At 43.8% G+C, this 16966-nt stretch overlaps 1 protein-coding gene across 1 annotated transcript in view; it reads left to right on the plus strand.

Moving 5' to 3' along the window:
* Positions 1-1719: 1719 nt before the first annotated feature.
* CEP295 (centrosomal protein 295) overlaps positions 1720-16966 on the plus strand; it is a 55206-nt gene continuing 39959 nt past the window's right edge. Inside the window, 5 exon segments of the mRNA XM_052671393.1 lie at positions 1720-1731; positions 3197-3364; positions 15238-15366; positions 15368-15405; positions 15407-15474. Coding sequence (XP_052527353.1) covers positions 1720-1731; positions 3197-3364; positions 15238-15366; positions 15368-15405; positions 15407-15474 — 415 coding nt within the window.

The following is a 16966-nucleotide window of genomic DNA, read 5'->3' on the forward strand; positions in this document are numbered from 1 at the left end:
TGCCTTGCTTAAACTGCTTAAAAGTTGCATCTCATGTGATGCTGTCAGTATGGGGCCCCAGTGTCAGACATCTAAAGGCGTTTTAATCTTTGTAGAGCTTTTTTCCTTGCAAATCACGCTGTAAGCTCCTGCTGCTGATCTCAGGGTAAGATGCTTACATTAAACTGTTGCTGCAGATAGGAAGGAGCCAACTGTTGCTGGGCAGAAGACGAGCCTGTGAGCTACAACGTTGGGAAGGAATAGACTGCTCTTGCAAGGTGAGGGAGCTGTTCAGGTCCAAGCTTGAATTTAGAGACCTGTCTGCAAACACAAGGTGCTACTGCTGCTCTAAGTTCCTTGAGAGCCAGACACTTGATTGCTGCATCTGGCAACAGCTGGGAAGAGCTCACACAGGTATATCTCTGTCTCTTGCTGAGATTGATCCAAGGAGGCAGGGATACAACCAGTTCTATTAAGTGGGGGGGAAAAAAAACAAACAAAACAAAAAACCAGAAAGATTTATGAAGAGGCAGCAAAAGATATTTAAAAGGCATTCACAGAGTTGTTAAGAAAGACTTCAGAAATGCATGAAGCCACTTCAGGGGCTTTGCATTCTAGATATATAACTACTCCGTAGCACATTTTCTATAATCCATCAAGGCCTAAATATTTGGACTGAAGGTCATGCAGCACAGCAAGCTGGATTTTATTAATCTCACCAGAAGAATGAGAAAAGGCTAAATATGAACCACCAGAAATGCAGATGTCGGGAACAGCAAGTCCCAGCAATATGCTTGCAGAGCATATCTTGTCTTCATTAGGAAATGCAGAGCCCATCAGCTTGGCATGGATCCTAGCTGGATAGCAGTTTGTTAGCAATGATTTGTTAGCACTGATGGAATGCTCCCTCTACATTAATTCCTAATGGATTATTGCAAAATGTTCTGTAATGATGACGTGCTTGAGCTGTTAATTGATTATTAAATGCCTTAAGAGCTTTATGAAAAGCATAAGAGAAAATTATTGGATCATGCTGCTCATTATCTTTAAAGAAAATGAATACGCTGCATTTCCAACTGGCTTGTAAACCTCTTTTGTTTGGAAATAGATTCATGTCACAATCTTTCTGTCTGCTAATATCAATGACTGCCGCCTGCTCAAATGGTTTTGTGTTCTGACAGCATAGAGGCCCGTACCGAGCTGTCAACTGGAGTTGTTCCCATTGACTGCAGGAGTTGGGGCACTGCTTGCTTGCCTAAGTGCAAAACAAAAGTTTGTGGAAGAGCTGGATCACATCCACATTCTTGGATTTCTGTGCTGACACAGCAAGCATAGGTCTCTGAAGAGAAGAGAGGTAAACATTTTTATTTCTAAAATGGAAGCATTATTATAACCTAAAAATCCCTAAATTTTGGGCCCTTCATTCGGCTGCTACTGCAGAAGCTGTGCAAACACTTGTCTTTGAACACTTGATAGTATGTTTCCTAAGGAATTTGTAAGACAGATCCTATAAGGAATCTCACCTTGGCAGCATGGGTTTTCCTCAATTCTTGCTCTGTGCTTCTGAAAGCCAAAATGACAATGAGGGCACAATTCTGAAGGCATCAGGAGCCTACATGCTAGGTAAGCACTGGCTGATCTTACCACAGCCCAGACTGACCTGCCATTTTGCATTATGACAAGCCTCTGCTAGGAAGGAAGCTCAACAGGAGCCTGAGTGCTTTTGTGTGAACTGGGAGAATGCAGCCCTGGGTAAGTTATCACAGCATGTATCTGGTGCTATCTGAGCCTGAGAAAGAATATTCTGTGGTGTGGGGTGCTCAGCTGATGTCTGGTGCAGGGGAAAAGGCAGAGAAGAGACAGAGCAGCATGGGGTCACATCCCCACCATGTAGACCAAAAATCCACAGGTAGATCACTGATTTTCCTTAGGGAAAACATATCTCATTCTCTGTGTATCTCAGTTTTTATCACCTAAGACTCATTGTTTTCTACTACTCCAATTAATTAAATGTAAAGGTGAATAAGCAAACATCAGCCCGTGAGATAGAATCCACCTTCTTGGCTATTTGGCTAAAACAGTTCAAGGTTCAGGAAATCCAAACACTTTCTAACTCATCATATTGTAAGGTTTTTATTTATGTTTACAAAAGAAGTTTCCCAGCCAGAATGTTAGACCCACCAGCATCTCTCATGCATTCAAGTGCTGCTGTGTGAGACAGATATAGATCCCACCTGATGGTAAGCTGTACTAGGAAATCTCTGACAGGGAAAGGAAAGCAGCACTTGTGGATGATGGAAATAATGAAACAGTGATAAGTATTTTCCAAACTGCCTTTACAAGTTGAGGTTCTGACTATCTGTTCTCAGCGAATTGTTCTTTGGCAACTTTACAGTAAATTCTTACTTGCATAAGTCACAATAAAGAAATCAATACATACATTCCTAAATGATACATTTTGTTTTTAAGATTAGAGAAGCTTTCTCAATCTCTGATTGTCTCAAGCAAAGTTCTGGAAATGGACAACAGTCTCTGGAGTTCTGTAGAAATCTGAACAGATTTAATTTTCTGACTCAGAGTTGGCCTTGGCAACTTCAGCTTAATTGGTTTTCTTGTTGACTTTTACCCTTGGAAGGTGTTTCAAATGAGAAACAATTTCTGAATAAGTAAGTGTTTTATTTCCTATTTTGATTTTCAAAACTTAAACATCAAGAGTATCAAACTCAGTTGGAATATTAATCTCAGCAGAGGAGATTCCATGTAAATTTACATCTGTATGGTGTCACTGATGTCAATGAATCATTACATACAAGCTGGACCTAATGTTGGTTCTGATGCATTAAAAGCAGTTTTTCTGCCTGCAGATTCAGTATTATTTCATCTCAAATACTCAAAATTTGGTTACACTCACCTTCTTTAAGCCTCTCACCTAATTTCAAGGAGGAATTAGAACACTTACGGAATGGCTCAGCTGCAGCAAGGGGCCGCCCTGTGCAGTCATTGCTCGTTCAGCTGGTGAGTGCCACTCAAACATGGAAATTAAGGAGTAGGACTTAGACTTGTTTTGAATCTCTGTCCTGATCCTCAGTGTAAGGCTGGATTTCAGCTCCTGTTCCTAAACCTGCAGTGAGTAAACAACTGCTGACAGCTAACCATTTTTAGAATGCATACAATAGAAATAAGTAGAAAACGTGAGAGTTGTATTTGTGTTTTCAAGCTGTACCGCCTCACAACTAATGCTGTTGCCACCACTTACTCTGAAATGAACAGATATTTTGCAAAAAGGTTTTCAATTTTTGCAGCAAAGCGTGGACCCCTCATTTCTGCACTCAGTCTGGAGGAGTCGGTACACTCCCACTTCACTCCAGACCTCAAACGCAGTCAGGTAGTGCAAGGGCCCTGGAATAGCTGCAAATTGAAAGTGAATTCTGGGTATTCATATGTAAATGAAAGTAACTGATGTCCCATTGTGCTTTTGCTTTCAAAAATTGAAGAAAAAAAAAATGGAAAAAAACCCTCCATAATAAAGTATTTGCATATAAAAAGGCTTTTAACTCACATTCTTTGCTCATTGGCAATCTTCAGAAGCCCATTATTCCTCCCTGCTGTTAAAGTTACCTAGAAAAAACATTCACATTGCTGGTCAGATGGAATTTCATAAACAATAATTTCTTCTTCATTTATTTCCACAGGATGCAAAGCTGGACACAGAGCTATTATTTCTAGGCACAAAGAGGTAAAACAGTGTAAGATTCTGTTTCTGTCCCTGTTTGTTTTCAGATGACCCTGGCTCAAGATATAGACGTGCCATTTATCATCACCATACTCACCATGCCTGGATGTGTTTAAGAACCATTTGGATGTGGTGCTCAGGGACGTGATTTAGCGAAGGGTTGTGAGTTAGGGTAGTACGGTTAGTATGGTTGGGTTGTGGTTGGACTCGATGATCTTGAAGGTCTTTTCCAACCTGAGCGATTCTATGATTCTGTGATTCAGTAGAAAGTCTTACTGTGAGGGAGAAGGAAGCATTGATGCGTTGAGTTTTTAATCCTGAGCGTGCAGCTGTGTGACAGGATAGCTGCAAGCAAATGGCTTCAGCTTCATTTCTGTATTACTTCTACAGGTGTAAATTTGGAATAACTCCGGGAAATCAGCGGAGTTACAATGCTAATTCCAATGTTGCTTCCTCATCTGTGAAAGAGGTCAATGGCATTCTCCTCTCTCCCGTGGTTTGACAAGGATATTTAGGGAATGTTGACTCTTTGTTGTGTAAAATGCTACTACACTGTTAGTGCAGAATTTGTACTGTACAGCTGAAAGAGACTGTACTGTACAGCTGAAAGAGACAGCACGCAAGGTATTCATGCTCAGCCCACTCTGCTAAAGAGCCATCATAATATCTTGGCTTTCATTATAGCACCTTGTGAGATTTTTCCATGACTGCTCTCATTATAAAAAGAAGTATGGCCTGTTATATTGGGAAAGCACCCAGGTGCATATAAATAAATGAACAGCAAAACATTACTAAGTGTAAAATATGCATACATCCTCTGCTGTGCTGTTCGTTTGTGACAAGTCAAAGAGAACGTCCTAAGTTTAAAATCAGCATCTCTCATTCTGCAAAGCAATTTGTTGTTATACACCTACGGTGAGGAGGAATAAAATACACATGGGCAAAACAGTGGTCCAAAAGTTAATGATTGCCAGGAGTGACCTGCAGCTTTCAGGCAATCCTTTGAACATTTCCTGTCTCGTTATTCCTGTATATAAACGAGAACCTTCTTTGTAAGAAGTAGTGAGGGTACCAGACATGAAAGCCCTGGCATATACCTATCCAATGCAAACTAGAATGTAACTTTAATTCTTAATACCTCAGAACTAGCAATTGACAAAGTGATCACAGAATCACAGAATCATAAAATGGCCAGGGTTGGAAGGGACCTCAAGGATCCTGATCCAACACCCCCACTCCCCCCGCCACAGGCAAGGCCACCAACCTCCCCATTTAATACCAGACCAGGCTGCCCAGGGCCCCATCCAACCTGGCCTTGAACACCTCCAGGGATGGGGCATCCACAACCTCTCTGGACAGCTGTTCCAGCACCTCACCACTCTCATAGTAAAGAACTTCCCCCTGACATCCAACCTAAATCTTCCCTCCTTCAACTTAAAACCATTTCCCCTTGTCCTGCTGTTATCTACACTTGTAAAGATTTGATGTTGTGAAACTGTCGCAAAGTAACTGGGAGCAAGGAAAACTGCAATAACAATGCTTTGCACTTCAGTTCTCAATGCACTTTACAAAAAATGACTGTATTGTTCCTATTTTGCAAGTTTGGAAAGTGATGCCACTTGAGCAAGTGCATTGTCAGAATAAAGTGGATGGAGAATGATGTGGGGGAAGACCACACAGGGAAGAGCAGAGTGGGAGTGAGGCCACCACTTCCAGAGGCCATCCCACAGGGCTGCTCCCATTACTGCTGTTGCCTTGGAAAAGCTGGCCTGCCAAACAACCATAGAGGTGCTACATAAAATTCCATCCCCTGATTAGAGAACCCCTCCTTGTGAATCACTTTCTTAAGTGTTTGGATCTCCTTTTTCCTTCCAAATGACAATATTTAAACAGGATCTCAAGCTGGCTTGTACAATTATGCTGTGATAGCAGCATTGCTACTGGTTCCACATTGTCAGACTGCTTAGAGTGGTCTCATCGATGTGATATAAGAAAGACAAGCTAAAGTATGCTTTGTTGCAAAAATATCTGCGATAAGAAACAAGGGTATTACAACAAATGCTGAAAATTACACACTGGGAAGAGATTTTCTTTCCAAAATCAGGTGCTTGGATATCCACATGATAAAAGAAAAAGAAGCCACAATATTTCCTATAACAATTTAATGTTGGAAATAAATTAATCAAGTGATTTTTCCTGTTGCCTCTATGAACTGGCAATAGCACTGGTTTGGACAACCTGTCCTGAAAAAGAGCTCATTATAACTAATTGGATTGTATTGTATGATAAAATTATGAATTTTATGTCCAATTAGAAAAATACTCAGTGGTGCTCATTACTTGATTCCAGTGGTGGATGTCTGCCAGGATACATGTAACTAAAATGTGCATTTGGGTTAGGTTAATAGATTTTGACAGCAGAATCAGCTCTAACAACAGAGAAGTCATCTATTAGAAGCAGTAACTCAGAGATCACAGCAAACTGCTTGTTAAAAAAATCATAAATTTGGGAAAACATCAACGTTTATGGAAATTTATTATGCCTGATTTAAACAGATGGCTTAGCAGAAGAGGTGAGGATTTCTTAAGAGCTTGTGACTTGACCACAGTGAATCAAAATGATTGAACACATGTCTTAAAGTACAAAATACAGCTTATATCTTTCCCTACAGTCAAAAGCAAAGACAAAATAGACACTTAAATGATGCACAGGTGAACTCAAGAGCACCTATATATGCACTGCTCACAATTATACAATCATAGAATCACAAGATCACCAAGGTTGAAAAAGATCTCCAAGATCATCCAGTCCAATTGTCCACCTAACACAGTATTTCCCACTAAACAGTGTCCCTTAGTACAGCATCTCCATGTCTCTTGAACACCTCCAGGGGCAGTGATTCCACCGCCTCCACCAGCTCCTAACCACTCTTTCAGAGAAGATATTTTTCCTAATATCCCACCTCAGCCTCCTCGGAGCAACTTGAGGCCATTCCCTTTAGTTCTGTCACTAGTTAAGCAAGAGGCTGACCCCCATCTTGCCATAATCTCCTTTCAGGCAGTTGTAGAGAGTGATAAGGTCTCCCAGAGCCTCCTCTTCTCCAGACTGAACAATCCCAGTTCCCTCAGCGCACCCCGTAAAACTCCTGCTCCTGTTCCTCACAGCTTCGTAGTCTTTTTCTGGCCTCAATGTCTTTCTAGTAGTGAGGGCCCAAAACTGAACACAGCAGTTTCAGTTCAAGGTGCAGCCTCACCAGGGTGGAGTACATTCAGAACAAAATTTAAAAATTGAGGATTGAAAACTGATTGAACTTCCACCCCTAGACAGTGGCACAAAAAAGTCCGTGCCAGTAGTGAGCGAAGTATCCCGAAGGTCAATACTGGCTCCAGTCCTGCTCAACATCTTTGTTAATGATCTGGATGAAGGAGGTAGAGTGCACCCTCAGTAATCCCAGACATGACACAGAACGGGGAGGAGCGGCTGGTTCACCAGAGGGCTGTGCAGATGTCGAGAGAAACCTTGACATGCTGAAGAGGTAGGCAGGCAGGAACTCTTGAAGTTCAGCAAGAACTGCAGAGTCCAACATGTGGGGAGGGACAACCACAGGTAGCAGAACATGTGGAGTACACCCAGCTGGAAAGCTGCTCTGCAGAAAAGGGCCTGGAGGTCCTGGAGGGCACCAACTTGAACACAAGCCAGCAGCGTGGCCTTGCTGCTAAGAAGGCTGATGTTGTATAATTCTGTCTCATTTATCACAAAACAACATTTATTTAATGTGGTATAAAATCTAGCTTTGAGCAGAGGACTGAGCAATAGACTTACACACAATGACAAATGCTGATTGGCCTCGTGTGCATAAAATTTAACCTTGGTCATTCTCCTTCATCCAAAATATAATGCTGTCTGGCACTGATTCATGCCTAGCTGCTCTTTGCTACCTGCAATGGAATGAGCTGTCTGACCAGCCAACCCAGTCTGTGTGAGAGGAAGCTGATAGATGGCATGCAATAGGGCTTTATTTGTTCCTCAGTATGTGTTTATCCTGCATCACAGAACATCTATTTGTCAAATATTAATTGAATTCTCCAACATTTGGCATATTTGCATAACTATTATGAAATGAGGCATTATCTCTCTTGGCATTATATGCATTTCCCTTAGATGGTGTCTCTTTGATCCATTAATCAAGTTTCCTGTATCCTCCCTCTGAAGCTTAATTGCACACATCCTACAGAACCCACTCACAAAGAAAGAAATTAGCTCTATGTAAATCTAAGGTTATTACTTTGCATCTATAAATGTGAAATGATTAAACTATCCTCTAAAAAGGACAGCAGTAAAGTTATAGACGAGCAACAATCACTTAAGGAAGCAGACTGCAGTAATTTTATTGGGCCGGTGGGAAAGAATAGTTTTCCTTTGCCAAGGACATTACAGGAGCAAATAATACTGCTGTCCTTGTCTTTCTCCACTACTGCTTCAGTCCCCTTTAATGATTTCATTGTTACTTTATTATCAGAAATAAAATGTCTGATCCAACAGAAGCCTCCAGTTGTGAGGCTGATGTAGGATCACATGGGATGGTACATCAGTTTCCCATGCAGCTCCTAGGCATTACTGAGCACTCAATGTATGAGCCAGGGATGTCAGAACACTTACAGGCAGCCACTTAAAGTCAAAGCTGCAGCTACCTAGCACTGCTTGGTAGAAACTGCTGTCACAAGGAATACACCTTCAATCCGCCCTCTCATACCTGCAGGAAGATGCTTTTCAGGAAATACACCCTTGTCCTCAGTTGGCTACTAAACATAGAAATCCACATTTTCATAAAAAAAGTTGGTCAAAGTTCCCTTTTTCCCCCTAATAGGAGCAGACAGTAGGAACAGCGCTTTGGTGATTACAGCCCTTGCAGAGGGAGCAGATTGAAAGTTTTTCCATGCAGCTCAGAGCCGTATTTCGCAGAGATGTACTAACCATCAGGTATATCTCTTTCTAGGAAAGGAAGCCGGTGAGGATTGTCTGCCTCCTCCTGTGAATCCATGCCACTGTGCCTGAAATATATATACTATTCATTTTGCCATGGTGAGATTGAGCAGCTGACTCTGAAATCAGGTTCTTCTGACAAAACATGGAAAATGAGAGGTCTGGTCTCTAGTCATCTCTTCTGCCCAACAAGTGTTGTTAGCACTGCTGACATCAGAACAACTTGAGCATGTAAAAGCAAGACTAGAAGTCTGTGGACTTTTAGGATTAAAAAATTCTAATTTCTTCAGCAGTTTAGCAAGGCAGATCTGGATCTGGAGCTCAGTTGCATTTATCAGATTGATCCCTAAGAGACTAAGCTGAGAATACCTGCTCTAAAATCTATGATCTCCCAGAAAACAAACTCAGACTCCAGTTTGCCAAGCTAGCATCTAAGTCATGAACCAGCTTCTCTTACAGATTTTCCTCTCTCAGGTGATGCTAAACTTACCTTAGTCACTGGAGATGCTTTGTTCCTTGATCTCTCCTTGGATCCTCTAATATTTAGCAAAGAATCATCTCCCTGTCTGTAGAGATGTTGGTTTCCATTACAAAGAACAAAACAGAAGCAAGAAGAACCAATCTAACACTGTTACAAATTCACTGCTTTCTTTAAAATACTACTTCACTGACTCGCAGTTTTTTTCCAGGTCTCTCATCCTGGTGTAAACCCATTCTCATGTCTTGTAAATTTTTCTTTACCAAGCTTGACTTTTTAAGGTTCTCTTTGAGACATATTCCTTCCATAAAGCCTTTTAATGACTCCATCTACAGAATCAGTTTCTTTCTACTAAGAAAACATCAAAGATAATTTGTGATAGGATGGTAACTTGGTATATCGCAGGGCTGTCTGATCATATAGTCTGTTTGATTCAGACTGTGGGCCTTGATCAAACCAGGATCAACTCTTTTCTCCATGAACATTTTGTTGGTATTTCATAAAGAATACCACAGTACTTTAATGGATATCTGAGGATAATGACAGGTACGTTTCTGAGAGGAACCCATATTCTGTATCTCACTCTATTTCAGCCGGTGCGGAAGATGCCAGTGATGGCAGAAACCAGCAGCTGGGAAATGCAGCACCCTGCAAACAGCTTTCATTGACCTATGTGTAAATCACAGAATCACAGAATCACAGAATTGTAGGGGTTGGAAGGGACCTCCAGAGATCATCGAGTCCAACCCCCCAATGACTACTGAGACTAAAGTATTCTGATTGGATCCTTTCATCACTTATTAAATTGGCCAAAGCTGAACATTTATTCTTCTTTTTCCTTCTAATATCATCCAGAACCTTTAATGTGTTCCTTGACAATTTGTAGACCTAAAGCCTTCAGAATGTTCTTATATTAATTTTATTGCTCACCATACAGCATTTGGATGCTCTTCTGAGAGAATATGAGGCTTGTGAAGACACTTTTCAATATACACTTAATGTGCTGGACAATGCCAAGGGAAAATTAATGCCAAAAGGCATTATCCAGTTTCTGATTCCCTTTGCTAGTCTTCCTACTTATAACAAACACAAGCAATCAAATGGAGAAGGTAAACAGTATAAAGCAGGTCACTTTAGGTTGGAGAAATAGTAGTGGCTTTTGTTTTATTTAGTTTTCTTTTATCCTGCAGCATCTTTCTAATGATTAGAAGCTGCATGTAGGGAATCTATACAGGCATTGTTTTAGTATGGCACTAGAATGTGTAACTCTGCAGCCTCTCCTGCATGACAAGGAACATCATAATGAAAGTTACTCTTCCTCAACTGTCAAGAAAATTTATTTCAAAAATTTATTTCAAAATCAGTCTCGGGCAGAGACTATTGTAGGCTGTGCCTGCATGGGCTGCACACACTGTATTAGTCAGTCTCTATAATGAAGATCAGCTTTTTCTTTTTGTTAGGAACCATCTGTCTTTGCAAAGTTTACATATAAAAACTGCACTTAATTCAAACTTATTCAAACTTATTCAAACAGAAACTTATTCTGTTAAATTCAAGTTTAACAAAAACACATTGTGATTTTGAGACCGTATTAACTGGAAGATTGCAAATCTTTGTAAAGCCACATCCTGTTAGTTCCTGGTAGTCATGATAATTAGATATTTGTTGTTAAGTGCTAAAAAAGATGAAACAGCATGACAGAAGTAATCACAGATCAAAACAAAATGAACCATAGGGAAACATTTAAGAGCATATGATAACATGCTATGTGACACTGAGGAATGCTGAATGCAGAGAATAGCCAATTCAAACTGAGTGAAGCTCTACTTTTATTCAGACACTTCAGTAATCAGCAAGAAGGAGACAAGAAACAAAAAACTGCATTACCAACTAATGAGGTGTTGAGCTCTCGGGTGGGGTGTGAGGGGGAGGAGTGTCTGAATACCACACTTTCTTTAGAGCTCTTCTTTCAGAGTTTATCAAGGAGAACACTGAATTCTTGCAGAGTGCCAAGTCCTGCCAAGGGTGAGCTGTCAGGTGGTTGTACTGTTCCATTAGCAGATCTCAGAAAACCTTTTCTGCTAAAAAGGCAGGAAAGCCTGCAAAGACCATCCTTCCTGCATAAGAGTGAGGGATATAGCAGCCAGCAAAGAATCATAGAGTCATAGAATCACCAAGGTTGGAAAAGACCTAGAAGATCACCCAGTCCAACCGTTCACCTATTCCCAATAGCTCCTACTAAACCATGTCCCTCAACACAACATCCAGCCTTTCCTTGAGCACCCCCAGGGTCGGTGACTCCACCACCTCCCTGGGCAGTCCATTCCAGTGCCTGACCACCCTTTCTGAAAAGTAATACTTCCTCATGTCCAGCCTGAATCTCCCCTGCCGTAGCTTGAAACCATTCCCCCTGGTCCTATCACTAATGACACGAGAGAAGAGGCCGACCCCCAGCTCACTACAACCTCCCTTCAGGAAGTCAGAGAGATCAATGAGGTCTCCCCTGAGCCTCCTCCAGGCTGAACATTCCCAGCTCCTTCAGCCTCTCCTCATCAGCCCTGTGTTCCAGACCCCTCACCAGCTTTGTTGCCCTCCTTTGAACACGTTCCAGGGCCTCAATGTCTTTCTTGCAGTGAGGGGCCCAAAACTGGACACGGTACTCGAGGTGCGGCCTCACCAGTGCTGAATACAGGGGAACAATCACCTCTCTGCTCCTGCTTGCAACACTGTTTCTGATGCAGGCCAGGATGCCATTGGCCTTCTTGGCCACCTGGGCACACTGTGGGCTCATGTTCAGCCGAGCATCAATCAATACCCCCAGGTCCATTTCCTCTATGCAGTCCTCCAGCCACACCGCCCCAAGCCTGTAGCGTCGCCTGGGGTTGTTGTAGCCGAAGTGCAGGACCCGGCATTTGGCCTTGTTGAAACTCATCCCATTGGCTTCAGCCCAGCTCTCCAGCCTGTCCAGATCCCTCTGTAGGGCCTCGCTACCCCCAGGCAGATCCACACTTCCAGCCAATTTGGTGTCATCTGCGAATTTACTGAGGGTGCACTCGATGCCCTCATCGAGGTCATCAATAAAGATATTGAAGAGGACAGGCCCCAGCACCGACCCCTGGGGAACACCACTCACGACCGGTCGCCAGCTGGATTTGACTCCATTCACCCCACTCTCTGAGCCCGGCCCTCCAGCCAGCTCCTTACCCAGCCAAGAGTGTATCCATCCAAGCCTCGGGCTGCCAGCTCCTGCAGGAGAATGCTGTGGGAGACAGTGTCAAAGGCTTTGCTGAAGTCTAGGTAGACCACATCAACAGCCTTTCCCTCATCCGCCAGATGGGTCACTAGATCATAGAAGGAGATCAGGTTGGTAATTTACAACATAGAAATAAACAAGCACCCCTGTGTGGCAGTAAGAGATAAATCCATGCTGGTCTATTCATCATGCTCATGAGCAGGGAATTTGTTCTCTCAGATTGATCTTAGATCCATAAAAACAGAGCATACCAAGACAACGTATCTGTGCCAGCATCTCTCGCTGTAGTTCATAGGTTGGTCAAAAAAATGCTCTCTGCAGTACGGAAGTATGGATGGTCTTGCTCTTCAAAGCCATATTCCAAGATAGCTGACAGCCTGTCCTGGAAATAAATTCAGATTTCCCCCTAACTATTTTGCAAAGTTGTAGCTAACTCTTCTAACTATGTTTCTTTAACCATAGGAGAAATATGACTGGTGGTTGAACTTTACGGGAACTATTATCTATATAGTTTCATATGCACGCAGCTGTCCATATCACTGCATCACTACACAGCTTGTATAAAAGGAACCCGCCTACTTCCAAAGAGGAAAGAATTAACATCAGCCTGTAATACTGTAATTCAAACAGGTGTATTAAAACATGGAAAGTATTACCATATTAAAACAGCTGCTAAATCTCTGTTTTTAAGTATATGTATGGAAATTAAGGGACAGCAGAAATAATTCTGAAGTATGTTGACTAGAAAACACCTTTGAAATAAAGTTCTTATCCAGTACACGTAGGCTTCACAACTTTTTTCTCTTCTTCTAGAGCATATATTTGACCTCTTTCACATCTTATAAGAGAGCTATAAAATCTATAATCTCATTTACTCTCTTAATAGACTGTCTTCAATTTTTTTTTTACCTGCTGACCTGCAGGATAAAGCTATTTAGAAGAGCTGTTATTGTGGAGAGCACTGCAAATGAAAATGCTGAAGGACAAAAAAATCCAATAAGGAGACTGGAAAATACATTTGGAAGGACACTGCTTAAGTTTAATGTATTCAATACGCATACTGTGAAACATCTGGTTGTCTTTAAGGTACAATCAGGTATTAACTTTGTAACCAGCTATTACAGCCAATAGTTCGCAGCAAGTTGCTTCATAGAAAGCAAATGATCTCCCTAAATGATCCCATAGCACTCAAGTCTTTGAATAAGAAGGTGATTCAGCACTGCATGACAGCTGTGTAACCTCTTCTTCCTAAGCAACTTGGAATTCCTATTCCTATTTGGAACAGGCTGCCCAGAGATGGTGGAATCACTGTCCCTGGAGGTGTTCAAGAGCCGTGGAGATGTGGCACGGAGGGACATGGTGTGTGGGCATGGTGGGCTGATGGTTGGACATGGTGGTCTTAGTGACCTTTTCCAACCTTAATGCTTCTACTCTTATGTCTTTTGTTTTGCAGTCCTTTAATTTTCAGTGTTTCATGTGCAGCCATGCATCCACATACACCAATACCACGTAAGTTTTATAAAGTAATCTTAGCCCTGCTGACATTGGTCCTGTAGGGCACAGTACAGTGGGTTACTATGCTGGTTAGCTGGTAGTAAAAAGTTACTTTTTCCTGTCTCTAGAGAAAACAGCTATAGAAACCAGTCATATTTCATACTAGCATTTAAAGAGGTCCTAAAGCATAGATAGGGAAAAAGTCTTTATCAGGGAGAGCAGGGTTAAGAAAATGACTTCAAACTAAAAGAGGGGAGATTCAGGATAGATATGAGGGGAAATTCTTCACTTTGAGGGCACTGATGCCCTGGCACAGCTGCCCAGAGAGCTGTGGTACCCACCACTGGAGGTGCTCAAGACCAGGCTGGATGGGCCCTGGGCAGCCTGAGCTGGTGGGGGCAACCAGCCCATGGCAGGGGTTGGAGCTGGGTGGGCTTTGAGGTCCCCTCCAATCCAAGCCATTCTGTGACTGTGATTTCAGCATAAGATAGCAGATTGCCTCCTGCACCCAACGTTACAAAGCGTTTCTGCCCTACTAGAAGCAGAAGCTCAGGCCCTGAGGAAATATTCAGTGCAAAGAAGCCCTCTAGCACAGTCTCTCGTTCCTCCCTGTCAGTAACGAGCTCTGGCTGTTCCTCACAAACCAAGGCTGCCGGACGCACTCCCAGCTCTCCCAGCTCAAACTCAGCCCAGCACGCTTCCCAGGCACACTGAGGTAAGCCATGAAGCAGTGTGGTCCTCCTGCCTGCCCCCCTCATCCCTGCCACCTCGGGCTGAGCCAGCATGCACAGTGCCACACACTGAACCCCTGCAGAGACACAGAACTCTGGGCACAAACCCCTCTGACACCGAGGAGCCGCCATGTCTTCAGTCTGGAGGAGGTTCAGGGGAGACCTTATTGCTCTCTGTAACCACCTGAAGGGACGTTGCAGTGAGCTGGGGGTCGGCCTCTTTTCTCGTGTAACTGGTGATAGCACTAGAGGGAATGGCTTCAGGCTGACCCAGGGGAGTTTTAGGCTGGACATTCGGAAATGCTGCTTTTCTGAAAGAGTGGTCAGGCAGTGGAATGGGCTGCCCAGGGAGGTGGTGGAGTCACCGACCCTGGAGGTGTTCAAGGAACGTTTGGATTCTGTATTGAGGGACATGGTGTAGTGAGAACTATTGGTGATGGATGGATTGGATGATCTTAGGTCTTTCCCAACCTTGATGTTTCTGTGATTCTATCGAACACCCGCACTGCTGCCCAACCCCTGGGGAGTGGCTGCGCGGTGCAAGGTACGGCGCCACAGCGCATGCGCACCGCCAGCCTTCACGTAGCGTCTCGGCGAGCGAGAAGTGGAGAGCAGGGAATTGCGCGTGCGCAGAGCCCGAGAATCGCCGGGCCTCTCGGTTTCCCGCCGCGCTCGCTCTGATTGGTTGCTGGCTGTGTCGCGGGAGGTGGGAGCTCTTGGGCCGTTGGGCCCTGAGGCGGTGTGGGGCCGTGCCGTACTGTGCCTTTCTTTTCTTTTTTTTCTCCTCGTCGGTTCTCTCCAGCCGTCTTGTCCCCGGCTCCAGGTGATCAGGGAGGGTTCCGGGCAGGGCTCTCTAACGGGAGGTGGTTCTCCCATTAATCCTGACGTTTTTCGGCCCTGGAGGAGGGTTGGTGTGAGGGGCTGAGGGGCGGGAGGCGTTCGCGAGCAGCCTGCCTTAGTTCGGTTTGCTGCGTGCTTCCCCGCTGCTTTCTGCCCAGTCAGGGCTGTGCTGGTGGGTTGGTCAGCAGAGGGTGAACGTTCCCGTTAGTGTCCCTTTACTTTTTGTTGCTGTGTGACAAAAGGCAGCAGAGGGGCAGTCTGACAAGATGGTGTCTGATATGGAAGTGTGGATGAAGCAGAGGTGTGTCACTGAATTCCTCCATGTGGAAAATATGGCACCCATGGGCATTCATTGGTGCTTGCTGAACCTTTTGTGGAGATCAAACAGTAGATGCCAGCACAGTGAGGCATTGGTTGGTGCATTTCAGCAGTGGCAACACTGGGTCACCTCTACTTGCGCGGGTTTTTATGAGCGTGGCATGCAGGCTCTTGTTGATCACTGATGAAAATGATGAAAATGGTGGTGATTGTGTTGAAAAATAGTGTTTTGTAGATGAGAGTTTGCTCTATCAAATTGCGCTTTTTGTACTGATTGTAGTTTCTGTGGAAATAACAGGAGGTGTTATTTTTGGAGCAACTTATGTGTATGCAGCGCAGTTCAATTCCTCTTTACTCATTGAGGTCCAGGCAAAGCCATAGAGTTGGAGACCCATGGGCTGGGGGCTGATCTGCTGGAAGAGGGCTCTGAGGAGAAGGATCTGGGTGTCCTGGTGAGCCATGAGCCAGCACTGTGCCCTGGTGGCCAAGGCAAATGTGTCCTAGGGTACATCAAAAAGAGCTTGGCCGGTTGAGGGAGGTAATCCTTACCTTTTACTCTGCCTTGGTGAGGCCACATTTGGAGAGGTGTCCAGTGCTGGGCTCCCCAGCTCAAGAAAGGCAGAGATAATTTAGAGTCCAGAGGAAGGCTGCAAAGGTGAAAATGGGCCTGGAGCATGTCCTGTATGAGGAAAGGCTGAACAATCTGGGGCTGTTCTGCCTGAAGATGGCTGAGAGGAGATATTATCACTGTTTATAAATACCTAAAGAGCAGGAGTCAAGTGGATGGGGTGAGGCTCTTTGCAGTGGTGCTTGGTAACAGGACAAGGGGAAATGGGCTAAAGCTGGAACACAGGAAGTTCCAGGTAAACATGAAGAATTTTAGTTTGAGGGTGATGGAGCAATAGAACAGGCTGCCCAGGTGGTGGAGTCTCCTTTTCTGCAGATATTCATGACCTGTCTGGACACTTCACTGTGCAAACTGCTCTAGGGAACCTGCTTTAGCAGTGAGATGGAATCAGTGATCTCCAGAGGTCCCTTCTAACTCCTGTGATTCTGTGAAACTTCTGATTTGTTCCTCAGCAGCTGAATAAGGGACAGCTGGCAGGAACCACAAACTTTTGTCCCTTTTTATCCTGTACTGAACTTGAAAACTTTGG

The sequence above is a fragment of the Tympanuchus pallidicinctus genome, unplaced genomic scaffold, assembly GCF_026119805.1.
Source record: "Tympanuchus pallidicinctus isolate F22 unplaced genomic scaffold, pur_lepc_1.0 scaffold11, whole genome shotgun sequence".
Lineage (NCBI taxonomy): Eukaryota > Metazoa > Chordata > Aves > Galliformes > Phasianidae > Tympanuchus > Tympanuchus pallidicinctus.